This window comes from Pteronotus mesoamericanus, unplaced genomic scaffold, assembly GCF_021234165.1.
Source record: "Pteronotus mesoamericanus isolate MK-2021 breed Mesoamerican mustached bat unplaced genomic scaffold, CSHL_Meso_final contig_657, whole genome shotgun sequence".
Classification (NCBI taxonomy): Eukaryota; Metazoa; Chordata; class Mammalia; order Chiroptera; family Mormoopidae; genus Pteronotus; species Pteronotus mesoamericanus.
The window spans coordinates 8,059,873-8,083,303 of NW_026555229.1; the positions used below are offsets into that span (position 1 = coordinate 8,059,873).

The following is a 23,431-nucleotide window of genomic DNA, read 5'->3' on the forward strand; positions in this document are numbered from 1 at the left end:
ATTCTCATTGACATAATTGTCTATGTAGAATATCACAAGGTATCTACCAAAACTACTTTTAGAACTAATAAGCTGGTTGAGCATGGTTGTGGGATACAACATATTTTGGGGAGAAAGACTATCTTTTGTAACAGATGATCTTAGAAAACATGGACAATCACGGGGGAAAATGAATGTCAACCTGTGATTCACAATTTATACAAAATTTAACTTAAAATGGATTCTATTCTAAATGTAAAATATAAAATTATAAAACTTTTAAAAGAAAATATAGGAAAAACCTTTATGATGTTGGAGTGACATCAAGAGCAAAATTGACAAAATAAAGAATTGGTAAATTGGACCGCATCGCAATGAAAAACTTTTGCTATTCAGAACATATAAAAAGACAGTGGGAAAAATATTTGCAAATGATATATATAACAAAGGACTTACAGCCAGAACATATAAAAAACTTTTAAAACATAGCAATAAATAACAGCATAATTTTTTTAAAAATGGGAAAAAGTCTGAAAATAATATTTATACAAAAGAAGATATAAGGGTGATGACAAGCACATGAAGTGATGTTCCACAACACTAGACATTAGGGAAAAGATAATTAAAGCCATAATGTAATATCATTACATACCTATTGATATTACTAAAATGAACAAAGCTTACAATAGTAAGTGCTGACAAGGATGTGAAGCAAATGAGACTCTCATATATTGCTGGTGGGAATGCAAAATGGTACAGTCACTGTAGAAAAATATTTGGCAGTCTTGTAACATACACCTTAGGATTCAGCGCATTTACCCTGAAGACATGAAAGTTATAGTTACATGAATAAATATACACAGATGTCTGTAGCAGATTATTAATAATCACCCCAAACTGGAAACAACCTAAAATTAAATGCATGAATAATAAACAAACTATGGTATATCATATACAATAGAATAGTATTCAGCACCTTTGATACATGCAACAACATGGATGAATTTCAAAAGCATTATTTTGAGTGACATTAGCTAGTTTCAAAAGTTATACATTATATGACTCCATCTATATGATATTATGGGTAAAGGAAAACTATAGGATTGGAGAATACATCAGTAGTTTCCAGAGTGGGGAAGTATTTGACAAGAAAGAGCAGAATGAGGAAAACCTTTAGGGTGTTGTAATCTGATCATGGTGGTTGTTACATTAATGTATATATCTGCTAAACCTTTAGAACTATTTGCAAAAAAAAATGTGCTGTATATAAGTTGAAAAAAAACTTTCAAACTACTACAAAAATAAAATCTGTGGTAAGAAAAACTACAGTGCACAGTTCTTGGCTTCTAGCTTTATAGAACTTCCTACCTTTCTTCATTATTAATTAGTTTATTTAGTTCTTTTTAAAAAAGATTTTATTTTATTTTTTAGAGAGGGGGAGGGAGGGAGAAAGAGAGGGAGAGAAACATCAATGTGTGGTTGCCTCTCGCATTCCTCCACTGGGGACATGACCGGCAATCCAGGCATGTGCCCTGACTGGGAATTGAGCAGGCGACCCTTTGGTTCACAGGCTGGTACTCAGTCCACTGAGTTACCCCAACCAGGGCTAGTTCTTTTTTATGCAACCAATATTTATTTAAAATCTACATATGCTCGATACTGAGGGGACATGCAGGTTAATGCAATATCATCTCCACTCTTGGTGAGCTTCTAGACTTGTTGGGGAGATAGTTGTTTAAATGATTCTAGCACAAATCCCAGCTCTGTCACTTCCTAGGATGGTGGGACTCAGGCAAATTACTTCATTGTTCTGTGCTTTAGTTTCCTCATCTATACAATGGGGATGATAATAATTGTAACTCTATATGGGCTGTTACAATGATTTTTACATTCTTGTAATAATAGTTGATGCATGTATTTCCCGCAACACCAGACAATACAGAATGAACATTTAAAAAAATGTCATTATTATCATCATCACCATCATCATCATCATCATCATCATCATCCCCTGGTCATCATATTCAGGATCAGTTTATTTGGCAAGTAGAGTGCAAAGAGCCCTGAATAGAGTGTCAGGAGTCCCAAGATATTCAAGGTTGCTGTGACTTCTATATGTCTACCACTCTGCCAGCCACCACGCTCTTCAAACCATGAAAAGGCACAGATACTGGAATTCTATGGGCAAGTAGAAGTTTTACAAAAGCTTTACATCCATAAGCACAATAGGAAGGAATGGAAGCTACTTTTTTTTTGGTTTGTTGATTTTGTTTGTTTTTAGGTTCTACCACGTCTCAAGTGCTGTATTAGGCATCTGCAGTGATATCAATGTCTTCTTTTGCCCTGTGCCTACAAGCAGGTTAGCCCCTCTCCCTGGTCAAGGAGAAGGAGGCTTATGGAAGCTAAATAACTTTTCAGAGTTTCCTGGAATCTGTGTTTTATTTACTTGCATCTGAGAGTTTATGTTCTTTTTAAAATAAATAACTCCTGGGTATTTCTCTAAGAGAAGACCTGAAGAACTGAATTTACTTTTATTTACAACTTTAATTCCCTTTTTCAATTTTTGACCTCATGTGTATTACCCAAACAGACGGAATTTGAGGGAGCCATGGAAATTTTTTTCTATGAGGTGACGAGAGGCAAGACATGTAGGATAGTTCAAATATTTAGTAATCTCAAAGGCAAAACATAATCACTAGTCACAATATAATTCAACACAAAACTTTCTAGGCTTTTAATGCAGTTAAATGCTATTTAACCAATATTTACAAAGTCAGCCTGAGGATAGAAAAAGATTCTAAGACTTGATTCCAGTTTCTAAGGAGATGACCCTTTGGGGAATGTTTGGCATAATGAGAAATGTTCAACTTCATGGTTAAACTTGTTGATGTAGACACATGAGAAGCTTGCCCTCCTGAATGGAGAGGGAGAGAAACTGCTACCCTCTGCTCTGCAAAACTAGCAGAAATGCAACCCTTTAGGAAGAAAAGAAGGGTAAGGATGCCAGTTTATCTTCTTCATTCTCTCTTTCCACATTCCCCAGTTCTCTGGTAGTCCTCTATCCAGCACAGACCCCAAAACATGTTCACTTAAGAATATTCCATTTCCATGACTGGCCTGGGGTTCTTCTGAGGACAAGAACCTGTCTTATTCCCTCTTTGTTCTGGAACTTCAGGGAGTGCCTGACACCTGCAACTTTTCTATATACCCTGAGTCAATACAAAAGAAACGAATCAGTCAGTCCGAGGCCACCCCTTCTCTCCATAATGCGACCCTTGGTCCATCTGCCAGGTGAGAAAGTGGAGGCTGGACATGCTGGGAGATGGTACCACCTCCCCTAGAGGTTCTGCTAGCAATAGAGCTAGCTGAAACAGGGCCAATATTGCTAAAGTTATCAAACAGATCTCTCTATTCACAGAGTGGGGAGCAAAGCCTTTGACTTTTCAGTTTTTTAAGTGGAGCGGTGTCCACACAAGATCTTAGAAACACATTAGAAAGACATTTGACATTTAGAAATACATTAATCATGAGGGTGATGTGAGTTTCAGACATTTGGGAAGTCACTCCCTGGTTTTCTCACAGGGATATGCAAATGAGATCTTCATCCAATCTGTTCTTTCTAGTTTTTCATTTGATGATGTTTTAAAGGAGAGGAGAGAAAATGGAAGTTCAAGAATAAGCACTAATCAAAGTCCACATGTAATTATTTAGTGCCTTCCAGGTGCTCTGCCTACTTAACCCTCCACGTGCAGTTTCCACTCTCTTTTTCAGGAATTTCCTTTTCGCATAGCCCACTTCTCTGTCCAGGCTAAGCACAAGGGCTGTCTTCTCCTTCGAATCCTCCTTGGTTATTCCAGCTCAGACTCCCCTTTTTTTCCCTTGTCTGAACAGCCATCACACTTAAAGCAAGTAAACAGTGATATAAATTGAGAGTATGATTTTACTAGTAGAATCTATGCTATCATGGTCTTTTGATTTTCCACAATAAAATAAAACATCACTTGTTATTAATTGAATGTGTGAGAAATGCTGAGTGTTAAGTCCCATGCCTTTATAATCTTTCTTAATAATAAAAAAGAGCTAACATTTATTGATCTTTTAAAATTTATGCAGCAATATACTGAGCATTTTTCATACATAATCTTATGTAATCCTGGTGACAATCCTCAGAGGCAAATACTAATTTGTCTGTACTTCACAGGTGAAAAGCAATGTTATTACTCAGCCAAAGTAGTCAGCAAGTAGCAAGTCCAGGATTCAGACTCAGGGCATCTAGCATCAGAGGTCTTACTCTCAAACACTGCAATATCCTCATGAGAGCCTCTTCATTTTATCAGGCATCTGTAAATTAAAAAAAAGAAGAAGAAGAAAAAAAAATAATGAATAGGCCACAGTTGTTAGAAGGCTATTTTGGGATTTCAAGTTATATGACAAATATCTTCTTTTCAGTTTCGTCATGGAATCTTTCATGAATATATCCAGGCTCATTTGGAGATCATGTCTAAAATCCAAATTTGAGATCTTCTGCAGATACAAGGCTTGGGCAAATGGTGTTCTCTGTTCATCTTTGACACCCAAAGTCCCCTGCAGCCCTAAGTCACTTCTGCCTGGTGGCCCCAGGTGCCTGCTAATTTGTCCTCCTCAAGCCCCCACTTTGATTTCTCACCAGGCGTGGGTGCCATAGCACTTGTTACCATGTCTCTGTGTTTTGAAAAATAAAAGCATTGGGACTTCTAATACATGAGTCCAGCTAAAGACTGCAAGGCCCCTAAACTTTATGACGATTTCAAGAACTCATTTTAAGGCTGCTTTCCTGTTAAATTAGACTTTTTGTTGCACGCTGGGCAGTGGCAAGCACAGGGAGAGCCAAGAAGTGGGATGAGCCTGACACAGTAGCCCACCTGCCATGAGCCAAGGTTTAGGTAGGTGTTGATTTTGTTTGGGGTTGGCTTTGAATACACTTGATTCTTTTTTTAAAGTGTCCAAATGGGAGAGTGAATTGTGAATAGGGGAAAATGAGCCTGTGGGAGGGATAAGAAGATGGCCACCTGAGTGCACCTTTGACTCTACTAGTGTAAGGAGCTTTCTGAGATACTGGCTCGCGAGAAAGAAGCAGGTTGTCATGTCAACACTTGCAGTTTCTTTATATGTGTTTCCTGCAGCTTTTCACTGGAGTTTTAGTGCTATATTCTAAGAGCAAATTACTAATGCTGTGTGGGTCCAAGAAAATTCCTGGTGGGCAGGCAGGCCATGTGCTCTGAGGCACAGCCTGGGCTGCTTGCCTTCCCCTGTCCGCTCAGCCAGAAGTGGCAAGCCAGACACTCTTGGCTTCTTTTGTGAACAGAGACAAAGAGAAAAAGACATGCAGGCTGTACTTACCAAATGGTCAACAAGCTAGTCTTGCTAATGGGCCAGGGAATGGGGGAAAAGGGTGTCTCTTCTCTGGAGAGGCAAGTAGGGAATTGAATTACAGAGTAGAGATGGGTAAGGAGTGGCTTCCAGAGCTTATTTGGACTATAGGCTTGTTTTGTTTGGCTTTACATGCTTGGCCTGTGCCCTATCTTAAATTTAAATTCACTGTCATTTTTTTAAATCAGGAAATTTTACATTAAAATAATACATAATATTAGCCTTATTTAGAAACTCAGAATGTCTTATTTCTGCATGTCAATGATGAACTGATGCTGAGAAGCAACTCTGCCTTCAAGAGGCAAGTGCTGGAGATTTTACTGCAGTTCCCAGTGCTCCTCAGTGTCCCTGATACCGAAGTCATGTGCCACTGCCATTTACCATCTTAGTCCAGCTTATTTTACTCTTGTACATTATTTGCCTGGCTCCTGCGGCACTTGATTTCTTTTTTAGATTAGTTGTAAAAGGCCTTCTATTGCATAGAAAGGTGCTTGGGCTGTGTCCCTGGGCACTCAGAACTGTTGGTGGATTGAAGTTGGGAGCAACTAGCTCAGGTTTCAGTTCTGGAGATGACTTGGGTTCCTTACCTCAGGTCCATCCTGTTTCCAGTCCATCATGCCCATGAACACTAGCTGTGGAATGGGTGCTACAGGCAACACAGATGAGGAGGGCTTGTCCCAGGCACGTGGCAGGGATTGCAGAGAAAATAGAGACTCTGGAAGCAGTTCCAGTCCAGAATCGTCAAGGCTAGGAATGAGCTGGATTGTATGACATGTGGAAGGAAAAACAATGTTAAGAGGCTTGAGCTACTGGGCAGATAATAAAATGGCTGATAGAGTGAAATTGATGTATGTTGTGTTTGGATTATGGATACAAAAGTGAATAGAATTTGCTGATATTTAGACATTCAAGAAGCAGAGCTAGAGCATGTGATGAATTTATTTTCTATCAAAATATGTTTCATTATTAAATTAACATCATTTATAAATAAATGTGTGTAATAGCTACAAATGATGTGAATGAGTCCCTTCCTAGACAGCAGGTGTTTTTGGAAGAGAAAATCTCTGTCTCATTCACTGCCATATTCCTAGTACCTAAACAATACTCTATACCTTGCATGGGCACAGAACATACTTGCTGAATCTGTCAGTAAATTAATTAACTAAAGAGCTGCAGTTAGGGATAACTTAAAGTATGCTTAAAAATTGTTATAAATTTTATTTTTTAAAACTTTGCTTTTATTTCTGTTACCTACTGCCCCTTTTGTAGCCTCTGAAACCTATGCACATCTATGTACATTATCCAAGGGGACAATCTCATTAGATACATGTGGTAATACAGGTGGTCTCCAAAGACACTCTGCTTTGAATCCGTCAACAATCCCTAATTTTCATTTTGACCATTCGTTATTTTTCAACACCATTAAATGAATAATAACTATTTTAAAGCAAATGCATACACTAGTTTCTTCACAGAGATTCACTTGTAGTTTTTCATTAAGTAGCAAATAACCAAATGGATTGTCTTTCTGGGATGACCTTGTAGTCATAACCAGGGTGTCTTTGAGAGTCAAGGATTTCCCATTCAGATGCGGCTGCTTACATGATTTTTTGTAGTGACTGAGTTGGGTTCAGATGATGAGATTTTATAAGTAATTATCAAGTTTTATAAATTTTATATAAGTAATAAGTTAACATTATGCTTTTTGTGAAAATAATAAAGATGTACATAATATAAAAAGCAAAGGCCCCACTTGAACTCTCTCCTTTAGTTCATTTTTTCCCCCAAAGTAATCATAGCTTATTTTTATACATATTCTTCTCTCTACGCAGTTATGGCACAAACCAATATATTCATAAAGATAAGGGTTTTTAGACATAAGTCAGTTCATACAACACATATTATTAAATAATTTTGTAAATGGTTGCAGATCTGTATATGTTGTGGAGATCAACATGGCGATGCATCTGCGCACTCTGTTACGTATGGACCTTGGTTTATTTAAATGTTCCTTAAGCCCTAGACATTTTGCCTGTTTCTAATCTTTGACTGCTATGAACAATGCCACAATGAACAACTGTGCTCTTGAATCTTTGTGAAAATATATGAGTATTTCTCTAGAATATGTCCCTTGAATTAGAATTGCTGGTGTAACATGTGCATTTAAAATTCTGATAGATTCGTATTTCACATTTGTTCTTCTGAAAAGCTCTACCAGTTTACTGTTTTGCCAGAAGAATATAAGATCAACTCTTTCCCTACACCCCTGCCTTAACTAGATTTTGACATTTTTAAAAGATGTTATTACAAATTTTGTGGACAAGAAAATGAAACCTCACTGTTGTTTTCAGTGCTGTCACCGATTTCCTCTGAGGTAGAGCTTCGTGGGCTGATGAGAGCTTTGCTCACCATTTCCCCGCGTGTCTAAGTACCACTCTGCCCTCCCCTTGCAGATGCTCACTACCTCACCTGCAGGATCCAGGAATGCGCGGAGACCACTCGGAGTGGGCCTTTTGCTCGCTCCATTGACGTCAGTTCCCTGGTCGTCCAGGATGAATACATCTTCATTCAGGTGAGTACAGAAAGTGTTGTCATTGGTTGAGGGAGGAAATGAAAAGGATATTCAAGATGAGGATGGCTTTCCAGGGGGTGCTATCCTTCTTTTGCTTTGGTAACCTGGCTCCTTGGGGAGATCTCAGACTTCTGGTAAAAGATGAAGGCATTGTGTGTCAGTGTCATTTATAGGGGACTATAGTGGCCCATTGAATCCCTTAGTTGAGTTGCTTTTTGATTATATCAAAGGGGTCTTTTAATGAGTGGGACTTGAGCTGGGGATTGAGGTTACTTACAGTCAGGTCTCTAATGAGAGTTAACTTTAATTTATCAAAGTGACTTGTCTAAACTTGCTAATGAGAATCCCCCAGAAATTAAGCATCTGTAGGATTTCTATTCTGGAAAAATCCAAAACATACTATATCTTTCCTTCCCTTTTCAGTGCCGACTACCCCTTCAAATGTCCAAGTCCAAAGTCCATCACTCCCAGAACCCTGACTCTCAGATAGCTTAGGTGGGACTCACGTTTCTAGGTGGACAAAGGAAGCCTTGTTTTAGGTTTGGAGTTTCACTAGAGGGAGATGCAAAATAGATAAAAAATGAGGAAAAACAAGATGATGTTCTACTGAGTGAGTGACTATGTATGTATGTGTGTGTGGCGAATACTTGGCACAAACTGTTTCCTTTAAGAAACTTGAACTTTGGAATCTGCCTGAATTAGGAGTTGTTACTTAGATCTTAATAGATTAATTTGTCTCCTTCTTTCCAAGTTGCATTTTACACTCTCTGAGGATAGGGCCCATATTTTATACACACAATTTACTCCTCATCCTTGTCCCTGACAAGGTATCTTTGCAAATCGGGGGTGCTGAGTGACTGCCTTTTGAACTGATGGATTATGGATGTAGCAGTAACTTCTTTTTGCAAATTAGTTGCATGGATTTTTGAGGTCCTAGTAAAATACAGGAAAAGTAGCCAGCCACTCAAAAATCAGCTTGAAAAGGGTAGTAAAGGAGAGGTCTTTATGGCTTACACGTCACTGTTTCTTATCTTGATTAAAAGGCAGAATCTTGGGTAATTTTTCCTAAATATTGGTAGGTCATTGGCACTATCATTCCCTTATTCAAAAGTGTTTTTTGAACACATACAATGCATACAATGCAAAGTAGACAGTCTGAGGCACTACTCTTGGGGTCCCTAAGCTTTCTTCCCTTGGTCAGTTTCTTTTTGCACCCAGTACTTATAGTCTGGGAGTTCTCATGGTTTTGGGTACTATCTCCCTGTTCTTATGACTCTCAAGTCAATGAGCTGTGACCTTTATCATGTACTGCAGACCTATATATCTAATAGTCATTTCAACCACAGGTAAAATAAAGTCAACATGACCCCCTTGAACCTGACACATTGGTGGTATTACCTTTGACCAGGTTACTCAAGGTAGATACCTGAAAGTCACTGTATGTCACCAAATTAAATGAATCCACAGCCTCTGCTAATATTGCTCTTAGTTATTTCTTAAGTACTTTCTTTTATTCTATCCCCATTGTTATGGTCCTGGTTTAAGGCTTTATTATTGCTTTCCCTCTAATTTTTGTTTAAGGTACAAACACAGGCATGATTTATAAATTTACTAATCCAATTGTACTTTTCTTAATGCCAATACTACATAAAATGATGAACATTGCAGAATTGTTTCTGGGAAACATCACTTAGAATTTAAAATGTTCAGGCTTTTCAGTTTCATTTTTCCTTGTATTGCTTAAAGTTTTCTATAACTCTGCAGGCAGATATCCAGATTTTTTTTCTACTTTGAAAGATTTTTTTTTCATTATGCTGGAAGCCAATACAAGATTCTTCTTTAATCAGCATCATATTTTATTTTCTTTGAGATATTGGTTCCCATTATCCAATATAGTTTTATTGATTGCCTACTATGTTCCCGACCCCTTGTTCTAGGTGCTGGGGTTAAAATAATAAGCACAATAAAGATCCTGTTTTAGTGGCATATAGATTCCAGTGGAAAACAGGAAAAAATACATATATGATTGTCTATCTATCTGAAAGGCTCTGAGGGATGGTGTAGTTTGGAGATTGATGACCAACATTTATCCTAAGTGTGGCAGCTTGGCTTGCCACAGTTAGCAGTATGACCTTGAGCCGTGCCTCATTTGACTCCTCTATAAAAAGAGGATAATTGCAGTTCCCACTTCATGGACCACTGGGAGGATTGCAATTGTTAATTATATCGATAAGGCACCAAAACTATGTTATATGTGTTGCTTTCTATCTTTCTGTCTATCCTGTATGGTCATCTATATATCTAACTATAAAATATATCAGGTAGTAACAATGCTATGGGTAAAAATAGCTGAGGGACTGTGAATGTAGGGTCTGTTGGTATTGCAGTTTTTTGGGGGATGACCTGGGAAGGCCTCACTATGTGGTAAACCGAGGATAGGGTGACAGCAGTCAGAGGGTGTGTTGGGCTCTCAACCCCTTTGAGCCCCTCGTGGAAATGTGGGGTAAGCAGGTAGAAACTTGAGACTGGATTTAGAAGCAGGAGTGGTGGGACGTCGGTGCTGGGGATTAAAATTGGAAGGGTGTCAGCATATTGTGGACATTTTTGAACCACAACATTGAAGTCACCAAGGGAGCAAGTATTTAGAGAGAAGAGACAATCCAAACATGGGCTGCAGGACATCTCCTAGTTGGAGGTCAGAGAGAGGAGAAGGAAGTAGGAAATGAGATCTAGAAGGAGAGTTTAGAGATAACAATGGAAAGTCATAAGGTGGTAGATCCCACAGGGCCTTGAAGCTGTTTTAAGGATTTTTAAAAATCATGAAACAGATGAAAAACAATGAAATAGTAATGCATCACCAAATAATGCAAAAGGCCAATACGCTTGAGAAAACACAGAATTTTATTAACCATAAAATAAATACAGATTGAATGCTATTATTTGCAACTATCAATTGCTTAAGGTTGAAACAAATCATGTCAGCAGGTGGCAGATAAACAACTATGCAAACTGCCAATATAAATGTTAAGTCGGTTGGTCATCAGTATATTAGAGTCCTTTCCTTCTCTTAGGTAAGTTTAGCCATTTGCATTGATTGATATGAGGGATATGCCTTAATTCTGACTGTGTAGGCTTAGTTTTTAGTTATAGTTGCTTAAAAAACTCATCATGTGGTCTGTTTTCCTTCTTTCCCACCTGTAGAATTCTTTAATAATCTGAGTATTTGTTCTATCTACTTAGCTTTATGAATATAACTTTATATAACATGATAAATCTATTTGGATAATACCTATTGATTTCCTCTTGTGAGCAATTATAAAATTAGCATATTTCCATGAATTTCTAATTCTTCCCTTCTTGCTTTAATTCTTCCACCACTAAATTTTGCTTGATTATTTATTATCTTCTAGTATTTGCTTTTCTACCTTAAAATATAATTTTGTTAGACTTAAATATTTTATGAGGCTCTGAACAAAGTTAGGAAAAAAATAGCATATGTTTATGACCTCCCGCTCTTTCCTTTCTATCCTACACCAGTTTTTAATTAAATTATTTAGAGCATTTACACTTTGCTCTGAACTGTCATTCCTGTATTTATTTTTATTTTGGTTTTACAGGTAAATGTGTTCAATGGTGACCACCAGTTATTTTATGTACTTTATCAGTGCGTGTTCTGTGTTGGTGATACTACATCGATTCTTCCCCCTGGAATATGTCTTATTCAGTTGGTTCAATCACTCCTCATTTCCTTTTAATTTTATTTTTCAATTACAGTTTACATTCAATATTATTTTCTATTAATTTTAGTTGTACAGCAGAGTGGGTAGATAAACATATATTTTACAAAATGACCCTCCCCCCATACTTCCAGTACCCACCTGGTATCATACATAGTTATTACAATATGATTGGCTATATTCTCTACTTGTAACTACCAATTAGCACTTAATCCCTTCACTTTTTGCACCCAGCCCCACAACCACTCTCCCTCTGAACTATCAGGCTGCTTTCTACACCTGAGTCTGTTTCTATTTTGTTTGGTCATATATTTTATTCTTTAGATTCTACATATAAGTGAAATCATATGGTATTTGCGTTTCTCTGGATGACTTACTTCATTTAGTGTAATACCCTCTAAGTCTGTCCTTGCTGCTGCAAATGGTAAGAGTCATTCTTTTTTATTACCAACTGATATTCCATTGTATTTATGTACCACAGTTTTTTTATCCACTTGTCTATTGATGGGCACCTGAGTTGCTTCCATATCTTCCTTTTTAAGTTCTCAAAAATTTCTGTGATTTATATTTTGAAATATATACTTTAGTTCAGTTTCACTGTTTTGATTCTCTTCCTTGAAGACACTTAGGATGTGTCCAGCAGACAGGACAGCCATCATTTTTTTTTCTTCTAATCTGTTTTAACTCCCTGAGCAAAATGGGATTGAAAAAAACCAGTCTTACCCACATTATCCTTTCATGAGTGGCAGCGTCCAGGCTCCTCTTTGCCTTTTTGCTGCTATTGTTTGACTTCTTTCCTGAGTCTTGCCAGCTTATAGTTTATCATGTTTTCTTGTCTCAACATATCTCTCCCAAATTTTCATATTTCTGTTTTGACCTCTTGTGGCGATGATCTCATCACATGGATTATTTTTAGTCATAACTAACTGTATGGTCACAATTTTCATTTGCTCTGTGGAAGCATTTTTTTTTTTTTTTTGTCCTATATCTTCTATTTGTTTCTTCTGTCCATTTTCTTCCTTTATTTTGCTGTATTGTTTTATATTTCTTGCACCGTTTTCTTTTACCTCTCTGTTCTATTAACCATTGCATTTCTTAATGTCATGGGCTCTCCCTCGATGAACTGTTTGAGGAGGTTCTTGGTAACAGATCAGAGCTCTGTTTCAGCTGAACGGGATTCCTCCTCGGTTCCCAGTGGTTCCTTGGCTCTGAGTAGCTCGAGCCTGCCTTTGAGTAGGACCTTCGCACACGGTGGAAGCACCCGGGCGTTCTCTGTCAGCCGTACCACCCCAGCTCCTCCTCGTCACCCGTCAGTCCCAGGGACGCTCCCGCAGCTGATTCCTAGGCTGCATTCCCTTGGTTCCAAATAGGTGCTAGGTTGTTAGTTTTGCTCCTTGGGAAATAGCGTCTTTGGAGAACTCTATTTTTCTATCTTTATCTAACATTTGTAGCTGCAGGCATTTTTGCCCTGGTGCCTGTTTACACCCTGTTTGTCCTTCACTGCATTTGGCTTCCTTTCCACATGTATTATGTTTCAGTGTTATATTTTCATTAAGTATAGAGTTTGCATTTTTCTTCCTTGTTTTTCTAGTTGCTCCAGGGTGATTTATTGTAAAACAGGGGGAAAGCACCATTATTACTTGGCTATTTAAAACCATTTATAAACCCTTATCATGCATTTTCTGAAATGTTGCTCACTGACTTCCCTGCTCCCAGATAGCACTCCCCAACCCCAATCCATTTTAACAACACTACTTCCAGAGTAATTTATTTTAAATGAAAATCAATGTTCCTGACTTCAGTGGCTGCTCATCACCTATAGGTTAGAATCTAATTTCCTTAACATTGCCTACAAGCTCCTCTATGATCTGGATCCTACCCACTCCATCTGCCTCATGTGAATTCCTTGCCCACCACAGTGCCCCATGTACTTTCCTTATTATACTTTACCATTCAATAAAAATAAATTTTTAAAATTTCCATGTAGATACCATATCCTTTTTTGCCTGATGGACCTTTCTTGTTGTTGTTGTTTTTTTTTTTTTCTTTTTTCCCTATTTGGAATGTCCTTTTACCAGACAGACTCATTTTTTAAGATTTAGTTTAGGCAATGCCTCCCCTAGGAAATCTTAGTTGGGATTGGACCAAGCTCCTGTGCTACTTATCCATGAGCGTTGTATCTCCCTAGCCAGGTCTGCAAACTTTGAAAGGAACAGGACTGTGTCTTATTCATCATCGTTTCTTCTGCACTTAGCATAATGATTGGTACTCAATAAATGAGTGTTGAACTGAACTGAACTGAGAAGATAAGATACTATCTTTATTCTCAGGGAGTGTAGTTAGTTATCTTTTTAAGGCAAGGGAATCTGTTTCTCCAAATAACAATGTAGGATGGCTTAGAGTAATTGACAACTGCTCACTGCATAAGTAATGACCGTATGTAAAACGTCCCTGCATTTTTATAAAACGGCCGTCCAGGAATTATCCATTATGTTATTTAGTGTCTTTTCTATATTCATTCATTTAAATATATTAATATGCATTCAGCCTAGTGGAGAATACAGACAGCTAAACAATTATAATGCAGTGTGATAAGAGCTGTATTAGTGGGAAGCACATGTTGCTCTTGCAGCCATGAGGAAGAGCCCTTCCCCTGCCCCGGGAGGAGGGTCAGCACAAGCTTCCTGGAACGGAGACTGTGAGTACATTTGATGGGTAAAGGAGAAAGGGCATTTTAGGTGGAGGGAAAGGCACAGATGATGTTAGGGAAGCAAGAAAATGTAATGTACCATCGGGACCTCTCTGTCCAAGGACAATTGTAGCTGTGGGAGGGAATGAAGTGGCAGGAAAATAAATTAGAAAATTGTCCTGGAGAGGTGAACCTTTTCTACATCCTATAATTAGATCTAGATAATATTGGGATTCCCTTTCTGTAGTTGCTAAAAGCTCAGAACTAATTTTTGTGTCAATTTTAGCAGCTTTCTTGTATTAACCATTAAGGTATTATTTTTCCTTTCTCCTCTACCAATGGCTATTTTTTATTATTTGGCTGCTTTCTTTTAATATATTTTTTGTTTGTTGCTTTTTAAAAATTATTGGAGCTATCTCAACTAAATTCTAAAATCAGTGTGGGTGTTTAGTCTTTTTTGGTGGGCATGAGTTTTGAAAGTTGATATTGAGGCTCAGGAAAGGCTTTATGGAGAAGGTAAGATTTACTGCATGATTACTATCTACCTCTGAAGCAGAAAAAGGACTAGAATTCCTCATCCTGTTCATTGAAATAAAACTGTCTCCTTAGGTTTTTGTCAGAGCAGAAGACCCTCACACCAACAGTAGTTCCTCCTCTAGGGTTTAAACCAAAGATTTGTATCTGAGCATGGTGTCAGGGCATCAGGGTAGGTCATATCCATGACCGTGCAAGAAATGTTCTAAAGAGTGATCTTGGGAAAAGAAGTTGTAGTGCTAAAGGCTTGGGTCCAATCAGCCCAGCCTTCCTGGGGGAGGTCTCCAGAAAGTATCCTGGAGGAAGAGCTGACACTGCGGATTGTACTTTCCACTGAAAGATGCCCACTGACCCTCCATAGATTGGCTTTTACATGGAAGCCTTGGAGAGGCACATTATTTTCATCTTTGCCTGCAATTTGAGCAGCTAAATAACAATGTGATGGGTATAAGGGACTTTGGTGGGTTTGGCTTTTCATAATGTTAAGGGATTTACCCATTTAAATTTTCCAATTTTTTAAAAGTATTGATAGATTTTGTTTTAGTGCTACCAGAGACACAGCTTTGAGGGGAAAAAACTCACAGAAAATGAGACCAGTTTATCACCTCAGTCCTTCCTACCCTGTATGCCAAATGAGCCTTAGCCATTTTTTATTTTTTTAAGTTGAATTGATTGGGGTGCCATTGGTTAATAAAATGATATAGTTTTCAAGTATATAATTCTACAGTACATCACCTGTATATTGTATTAAGTGTTTACCATCCAAAGTCAAATCTTCATCTGTCGACACATATTTGACCCCCCTTCACCCTTCACTACTCCTACTAACCCCGCTTCCCTCTGGTAACCACCATACTCTTGCCTGTGTTTATGAGTGTGTGTTTGCTTATTTTGTTTATTCATTTGTTGCTTTTAGTTTTATGTTCCACATATGAGTGAAATCGTAGGGTTCTTGACTTTTTCTCTCTAATTTATTTCGCTTAGCATGATATTCTCAAGATCCATCCACATTGTCACAGATGGCAGTATTCCATCTCTTCCTATGCCTGAATGGTATTCCATTGTGTGTACGTACCACATCTTGTTTCTCCAGTCATCTATCAAAGAACACTTTGGTTGTTTCCATGTCTTGGCCACTGTGAATAATGCTACAATGAACATAGGGGTGCATATACCTTTTCAAATAAACGTTTTCAAAGCTTTCAGGTAGATACCCAGAAGAGGGGGTGCTGTGTCATATGGTAACTCTATTTTTAATTTGTTGAGGAACAACATTAAATCTTAGGGAACTTGCCTCAGAAGCAACCAAAATATGGAGGAGGATGGTTCATAGTGTGTGCTTCCTGGACTTTTGGCCCCTCCTTAAATAGAGCAACTGTGCTTTTGTTTGCTCTGCATGTCAGGGTTCTTAATACTTTTTCATTTGACAAAATGAATCTGCTGCTAAAGAATGTGTGCAAATCAATGACACTTTGTATCACTTCCGGCTCGGTGAGTCAAAGTTCGTTTCTCTTGGGAGCATGGACAACTCAACCACTGGGCATTCAGGTGACATCCATATCCTTTCCCTGCATATTAATGAATGTGATTATATGTATTTCAGGCATAATTACTTATTCATGAATGAATCACTACATACAAATATATATGCATTTGAAAGTGCAGTTTAAATAACCAAAACCTTGGGTAACCTCTTCATAATGAACTTCCCATGATAGTCATCTGCATTAAAAATAAATCACCCTCCCCATGCACAGCCATAATTTTCTCTTTCTAGACATAATGTGGTAGAAATGTCCATATACTATTCGTACAGCTGCTGTAATTTGGAGAGGCCCCAAGGGCTCTGCCTCACCTTTTATTTTTCTATTGACAAAGAAATAAAGGTAGTCATCCTAATGGTTTTATTCAGGGTGCCTACTGTTTGATCTCCTGCTGTGGGGGACACTGAGCCCAAAGTGTACAGCAAGCTGTGACATTTGTTCATCTGTCAATGCTTTTTCTGTGCAGGGGGCCCAGGGCCTGGGATTTCCTCGTGGAATCAAAAGGAGCTAATCCTTTCCAGAAGTGCCCTTGTTTTAATGGGAAAGAGTCTGCCTGAAATGTCTCCGTTCTGCATGGATCAAAGAGAAATCGGCTTTCCTCTGTAGGGTCAGGGGGAGAGAGATAAGTTTGTTTCTGTGCTCTGAGTCAAACTGGTTGGAAATCCTGTCTTTTTCCCTGTGGAGTAGCTTTCCTAGTGACTATTTCAGAGACTAGGTAGTTCAGCAGTGGTAGTGTTAAAATCCCTCCAGTGATATGGTTCATACCCTGCCCATTAGAAAGTGTGATGAAGACACAAGAACACAATCTTAGTAAGGCCATAGCAAGAGATTTGTGTGTCTTTACTGAGTACAGGAAGTCTGGCTCTGCCCTCGCTACCTGGAACAGGAGGTGGCCTTCAATATGATAAGAATTCATTTACTTATTGAATAACATTTCATTGTATATGCAATTGTATTTCAAAATGTGTGATGCTGATGTATCTTCAGGTATCTGAAATGCAAGAGGAAAAACAGATTGATAATAAAGAACAAATAAAGTACTCTAGAGGTATAGAGCAAGCAGAACATTTGAAAGAGGCCAGGCCATGTAGCCCTGCCAGATCCTTCTCTACATCCACATCTAGACCAGTAACCCTGTGTAGATCCATCTACTACCTAATGTCACTTTCAACTCCTAGTTTTCTAGTGTGGATTTGGTCAAAAGAGAGGCTGCTTCTATAACAAGGCGTTCTGAGGGTGGAGTAATGGCATGCATGAGTGCTTCTAGGATAATTCCAGTACAACAGAGAAGCCAGTCAGTACTTTGGATATACATTGCCCTTAGTTTTTAAGAGCTTTGGGTATAAACATAGAAAAATAACACTGTGGTAAAGGGTTAGGAGATGTTCTAGGAATATTGGCAATTAACAAGTATTAGTAACCAATTAATTGGTATTTGGTGAGCCCCTAGAATATGCCAGGTGCCATGGAGCATAGCAGAGGTGGAAGACATTATACCTGCTCACAAACAGTTTAGAATTCAAGTAGCTCATGGTCTGTTGTGAGCAAAAACTCCTGAATTTAGAGAACCGGGTTGTAATCAGGGATCTGCCACATGCCAGCCAAGGAGCACTGGGCAAGTCACTTGGATTCTCAGAGCCCTAATTTCCTCATTTCTGCACAATGGACTCGTGCTACTTGCCCTACCTAAATTAGAAGGTTGTCGTGAGGACCAAAGGAGATAATAATGGCTTTGAAATGCTTTGAAAACTATACAGCCCTATAAAATTCAAGAATCAAGAGAGTAATGCACATGTAAAACAGCCTCACTATTTTTTTGTATGCACATTCTCTTTTAAGGTTTTTTATAAACCTGTTACATAGAAGATTACTCAACCTTTTTCTCAAATTCATTTTTAATTATTCATAGATTCAACTATATATTCACATATGTGCATGATAAAATCTCCCCATATACCTTTCATAGTGCTTGTTATCAAAGAACCCAACTGCTCATGATACATATGTAACTGTAGATATTCTGGGGTTTAATTATCTTTCAAGACTCTTGGGAACCTTTTTTGTAGCATGTTTTTCCCTAGCTCACCTGGGTTTTGATTTAAGATCCTGTTTTATACATCAGTGTGGGAGGTAGGAATGCCTCAAAGGCATGGCTCTCATATCCCTAATAAATTGTTATCTTTTTGAAAGAAAAAAAAGCCCCCAGGGCAGAAATTAATAGAGTGTAATTATTCAAAGAAAATCTATTTGGCAATATTTTAAATGATGTTAATTTGGTCTTAATGGGAGAGATTTTTGAATGTTAAATAAATAGCAATTTCATCATTAGGGACACATTTACAACACAGGAGTTTAAAGGAAAATGAAAAGTTGCAGAGACATTCTTCAAAAGAAATCCAATAAAGACATCTTCAGGTGAATATTCTGGAAGTGCTTTCAGAATCTTAAAAGTGTTTACAAAAGCCAGCACTGATGGAAGTTCTTTAAAGAGCATGTAGCTGGGATGCGTCTCCCTACATGTGATGATTTTTGTAGCTTGATGCAAAAGTTGTTGTTAGTATTTGAAATACTTGTGTGAATAAGTGCCAATTAGTGGTCTAATTGTGAAGTGATGTTTAGTTGATCTTTGTGCTGAACATCTCATATGTCCCATTTCACATCCTTCTGGCTCATGTTTGACCAGAAACCAGCTGTGCACAGAAGTGACCTGATAACACCTTGCTTCAGGTGCACAGTGAGCCTCAGTCTTTTTGTTCTGGGGCTGATTTCTCTCCAAGTGTGATGCTCGTGAGAGATCCCTTTGTGATGCTGGTGCAGATGCAAACCTTGAAGTGGAAAGTGTCAGGACCCTTTGGGGCAATTTGACCAACAGGAGTCAGGAGTCAGTGGGAAATACTCTTCCCTTCCTGTGACTGAGCCTCATTCTCTGTGAGTCTCCACAGGGTCTGCAATGGGATTGAGTCCCAGCTTCTCAGAGTCATAACCAGTTCAATAACATGCCCTGGGATGGCTTTCTCTCCCTCTTTGATTCCTGGTTCTGCCACTTCTGTTCCCTCTGGGCAGCCTTGAAAGGTTCTTAAATATATTGAGTCTTTACTATGTATCAATTTTTTTCTGCTTGAAAGAATACTTTGTTTTGATTGTTGTTCAAGTACAGTTGTCTCCATTTTCCCTCCACCACCTCCTCCCGTCGCACCCATCCCCACCACCCTCCCTTGAACCTACCCCCTTTGGCTTTGTCCATATGTCCTTTATACATGTTCCTTGATGGCCCTTCCCTATTTTCACCCATTATCCTTCTCCCCTCTCCCCTCTGGTTACTATCAGTTTGTTCTTTATTTCAATGTCCGGTTATATTTTGCTTGCTTGCTTGTTTTGTTGACTAGGTTCCACTTACAGGTGAGATCGTTTAGTATTTGCCTTTCACGGCCTGGCTTATTTCACTTAACATAATGCTCTCCAGTTCCATCCATGCTGTCACGAAGGGTAGGATCTTCTTTCTTTCTGCTGCATAGTATTCCACTGTGTAAATGTACCACAGCTTTTTATCCACTCACTTACTGATGGGCACTTAGGTTGCTTCCAGCACTTGGCTATTTTCAAATGTTTTATAGACAGAATGAAGTATGTAAGAAAAGTAGAATCAACATCATCCCTGTATAAAATTTCTCACTCCAAATACCCAATCCCATCCTTTCTAACTTCTCAGGGATCTGGCTTTATTGATTATCCTTATTTTCTCTGTATCGTTATCTTATTCATCCCTATTTCAGGATTTCTATTTGTTAAGTAATTTTTAATATATATTTTATTGATTATGCTATTACAGTTGTCCCATTTTTTTCCTCCCCTTCATTTCCCTCCACCCTGTACTGCCCCTTCTCCCAGCATTCCCTCCCCGCCCCCCCACCTTAGTTCATGTTCATGGGTTGTACGTATAAGTTCTTTGGCTTCTCCTTTATATACTATTCTTAATCTCTCCCTGCTTATCTTGTACCTACTATTTATGCTGCTTATTCCCTGTACTTTTCCTCTATTCTTCCCCCTCCTCTTCCCCTCTTATCTCCATTTCTATAATTCTTTTCCTGTTAGTTGTTTGCCTCGTTTGTATTTGGGTTTTTTTTTTAGGTTCAGTTGTTGATAGTTGTGCATTTTTATCATTTTACTGTTCACAGTTTTTGATCTTTTTCTTAGATAAATCCCTTTAACATTTCATATAGTAAGGGCTTGGTGATGATGAACTCCTTTAGCTTTACCTTATCTGGGAAGCACTGTATCTGCCCCTCCCTTCTAAATGATAGCTTTGCTGGGTACAGCAATATTGACTGTATGTCCTTGTCTTTCATGACTTTGAATTCTTTCCAGCCCCTTCTTGCCTGCAAGGTTTCTTTTGAGAAATCACCTGATAGTCTTATTGGAACTCTTTTGTACATAATTGTCTCCTTTTCTCTTGCTGCTTTTAAGATCCTCTCCTTATCTTTAATCTCGGGTAATTTAATTATGACAGGCCTTGGTGTGTGCTTCCTTGGGTCCAGTTTCTTTGTGACTCTCTGAGCTTCCTGGATCTCCTGGAAGTCTGTTTCCTTGGCCAGATTGGGGAAGTTCTCCTTCATTATTTTTTCAAATAAGTTTTCAATTCCTTGCTTTTCCTCTTCTCCTTCTGGCATCCCTATGATTAGGATGTTAGAATGTTTAAAGTTGTCCCAGAGGTTCCTAAGCCTCTCCACATTTTTCTGAATTCTTGTTTCTTCATTCTGTTCTGGTTGAATGTGTGTCTCTTCCTTCTGGTCCCAATCATTGATTTGAGTCCCAGTGTCCTTCCTTTTACTGTTGGTTCCCTGTATATTTTTCTTTATTTCATTTTACGTAGCCTTCACTTTTTCCCCCATTTTGCAACCATACTCAACCGATTCAGTGAGCATCCAGATTACCAGTGTTTTGAATTATGCATCTGAAAGATTGGCTGTGTGTTCATTTCTTAGTTCTGTTTTTGGAGCTTTGATCTGTTCTTTCATTTGGGCCATTTTTCTTTGTCTCAGCGTGGCTGTTATGCTGGGAGGGGCAGAACCTTCTGTATTCACCAGGGTGAGTCAACCCAGGGCACTGAGTTGTGATACTTTGTGTGGGGGAGGGGTCCAAGAGGGAACAATGCCACTTGCTCAGCTCTCACCCAGCTTTCAGTCACTTCCTCTGCTACCAACAAGCAAATTGGGCCCTTCTGGTGCTGATTCCTGGGTGGGTGTGTTTGTGTACATTCTGGAATCCCATGGATCTCTCCAAAGGACTCTCCTGTGAGGCTGGGAGTTTCTTCTGCTGCTGCAACCCCCTCAGGTTTTTATCTCCAGAGGTTTTGAAGCTTTCTGTTCCCACACTAGAACCCTGGATTGTGCAGTCTGTCTCACTCCCTAGCTGTTCCTCATGGCTTATTGGCTCGCAAATTTGGAATGCCTGGTCCGCCAGCTGGTACCTTGTCTGCCTGGTCCTCCTGCTGCAGCCTTGCCATGTATCCTCTCTGCCCCAGCTGCCCCTCCTACCTGTCTGGATGTATATTTCTTCTTTAGCTTCTTGGTTTTCAGACTTTCATACAGTTCAATTTTCTGGCAGTTCTGGTTATTTTTTATTTTTAAATTTGTTGTTGACCTTCTTTTGTTTGTGCGAGGAGGCAAAGTGTATCTACCTATGCTTCCATCTTGGCCAGAAGTCCTGGTTAAGTATTCTTAAACACCTACTATCCTTAAATTAAAACAAAACTTTCTTGGAACCCCGTGCTCTTCTGTATAAATGTCCCATCTTTCATTTACAACCAGATTCTTGCGAGCTGTCTCTATTCATTAGCCCGTTTTCTCATTTCTTCTCTCTTTAACCCATTACAGAGCAATTTTGCCTCTGCCACTCCACCGAAATTACCCTTGCCAAGTTCATCAAAGATATCTTACAATTATATCCCAACTGTGTCTCTCAATAATTAACTTAGTTGACCTGTCTGCAACACGTGAATCTCTTGACTGCTGCTTCTTTCTTGAAGTGCTCTGTCCCCTTGGCTTCTTTGATAATGTGCAGTCCAGCTCCTCTCCTACCTGTCAGTATCATCTCCTACACAGATGCCTCTTCCTCTGCCCACCTTTTAAATATGGGTTGGTCTTAGAGCCCTTCCTTGATTCCTTATCTCTGTGCATGTTCTACTCTCTCTCTGTCTCTCTCTCAGTAATCCCATCCCGTCCATTCTCACAGCATAGCATCAACTACTGCCCAGATGCCCATGAGCTCCCAATGTCTCCTGCTGAGTTAGAGGCTCCAGGGAGGGGCTTCTTATTGACGGACTGCCCACCAATCCTTTAGGCATGGCGATCCCTTCACGCCATTCAGAGTTTTTCTGTGCATGTCCCTAATAAATTATTAAGATTTATTTCTTCCCAAGAGATCTGCTGAGGCTCCATGGAAGTGACAACACTGGTATTTTACTAGGCCAACATAGCAAGGAATGTTTTCCCTTAATCTCAGAAACTTGTCCTGTAATTTGCTTCATATTATAATATAAGTATTTGCCATTCTGGTAGTACATGGATGGCATATGTCTGGTTCAGGAGTGTCAAATTGTTTTCATTTTGTATATCACCTCTGAGTAATTGGTACTAGCTGCATTACCAAAGGTGATGCTACTGTGGTTCAGTAGGGGAGACTGTCATTGATAATTAGTGGTGTCTCCATGGGTACAAGAGGAAGAGTGGTGGCATGCAGGCTGTGCAATGCATGTGAGGGGATAGGTGGCTCTTGCCGTGTTTAATTATCCATAAGCCTCATACGATTAGATGCAGCCTGTGAGTTCTGGTCTGGAATGTGGGCTTGTTGTCCAGGGGACCTCAGCGTTTCTATATTTAGCTCGAAGGAGTGAGGTCAGACATGCAACTCTCAATCTCTTCTGCTATTTGGAAGTCTGCAATTTCCTATTTCCAAAGCAACAATTCTT

The 23,431-nt window shown here is 38.9% G+C and overlaps 1 protein-coding gene across 1 annotated transcript in view; it reads left to right on the top strand.

The window, feature by feature from the left end:
• The window catches only part of SORCS3 (sortilin related VPS10 domain containing receptor 3), a 535,770-nt gene that overhangs the window by 390,052 nt on the left and 122,287 nt on the right, over positions 1-23,431 (top strand). The window contains exon 7 of the mRNA XM_054581475.1: positions 7,842-7,960. Coding sequence (XP_054437450.1) covers positions 7,842-7,960 — 119 coding nt within the window. The remainder of the gene's footprint in view (positions 1-7,841; positions 7,961-23,431) is intronic.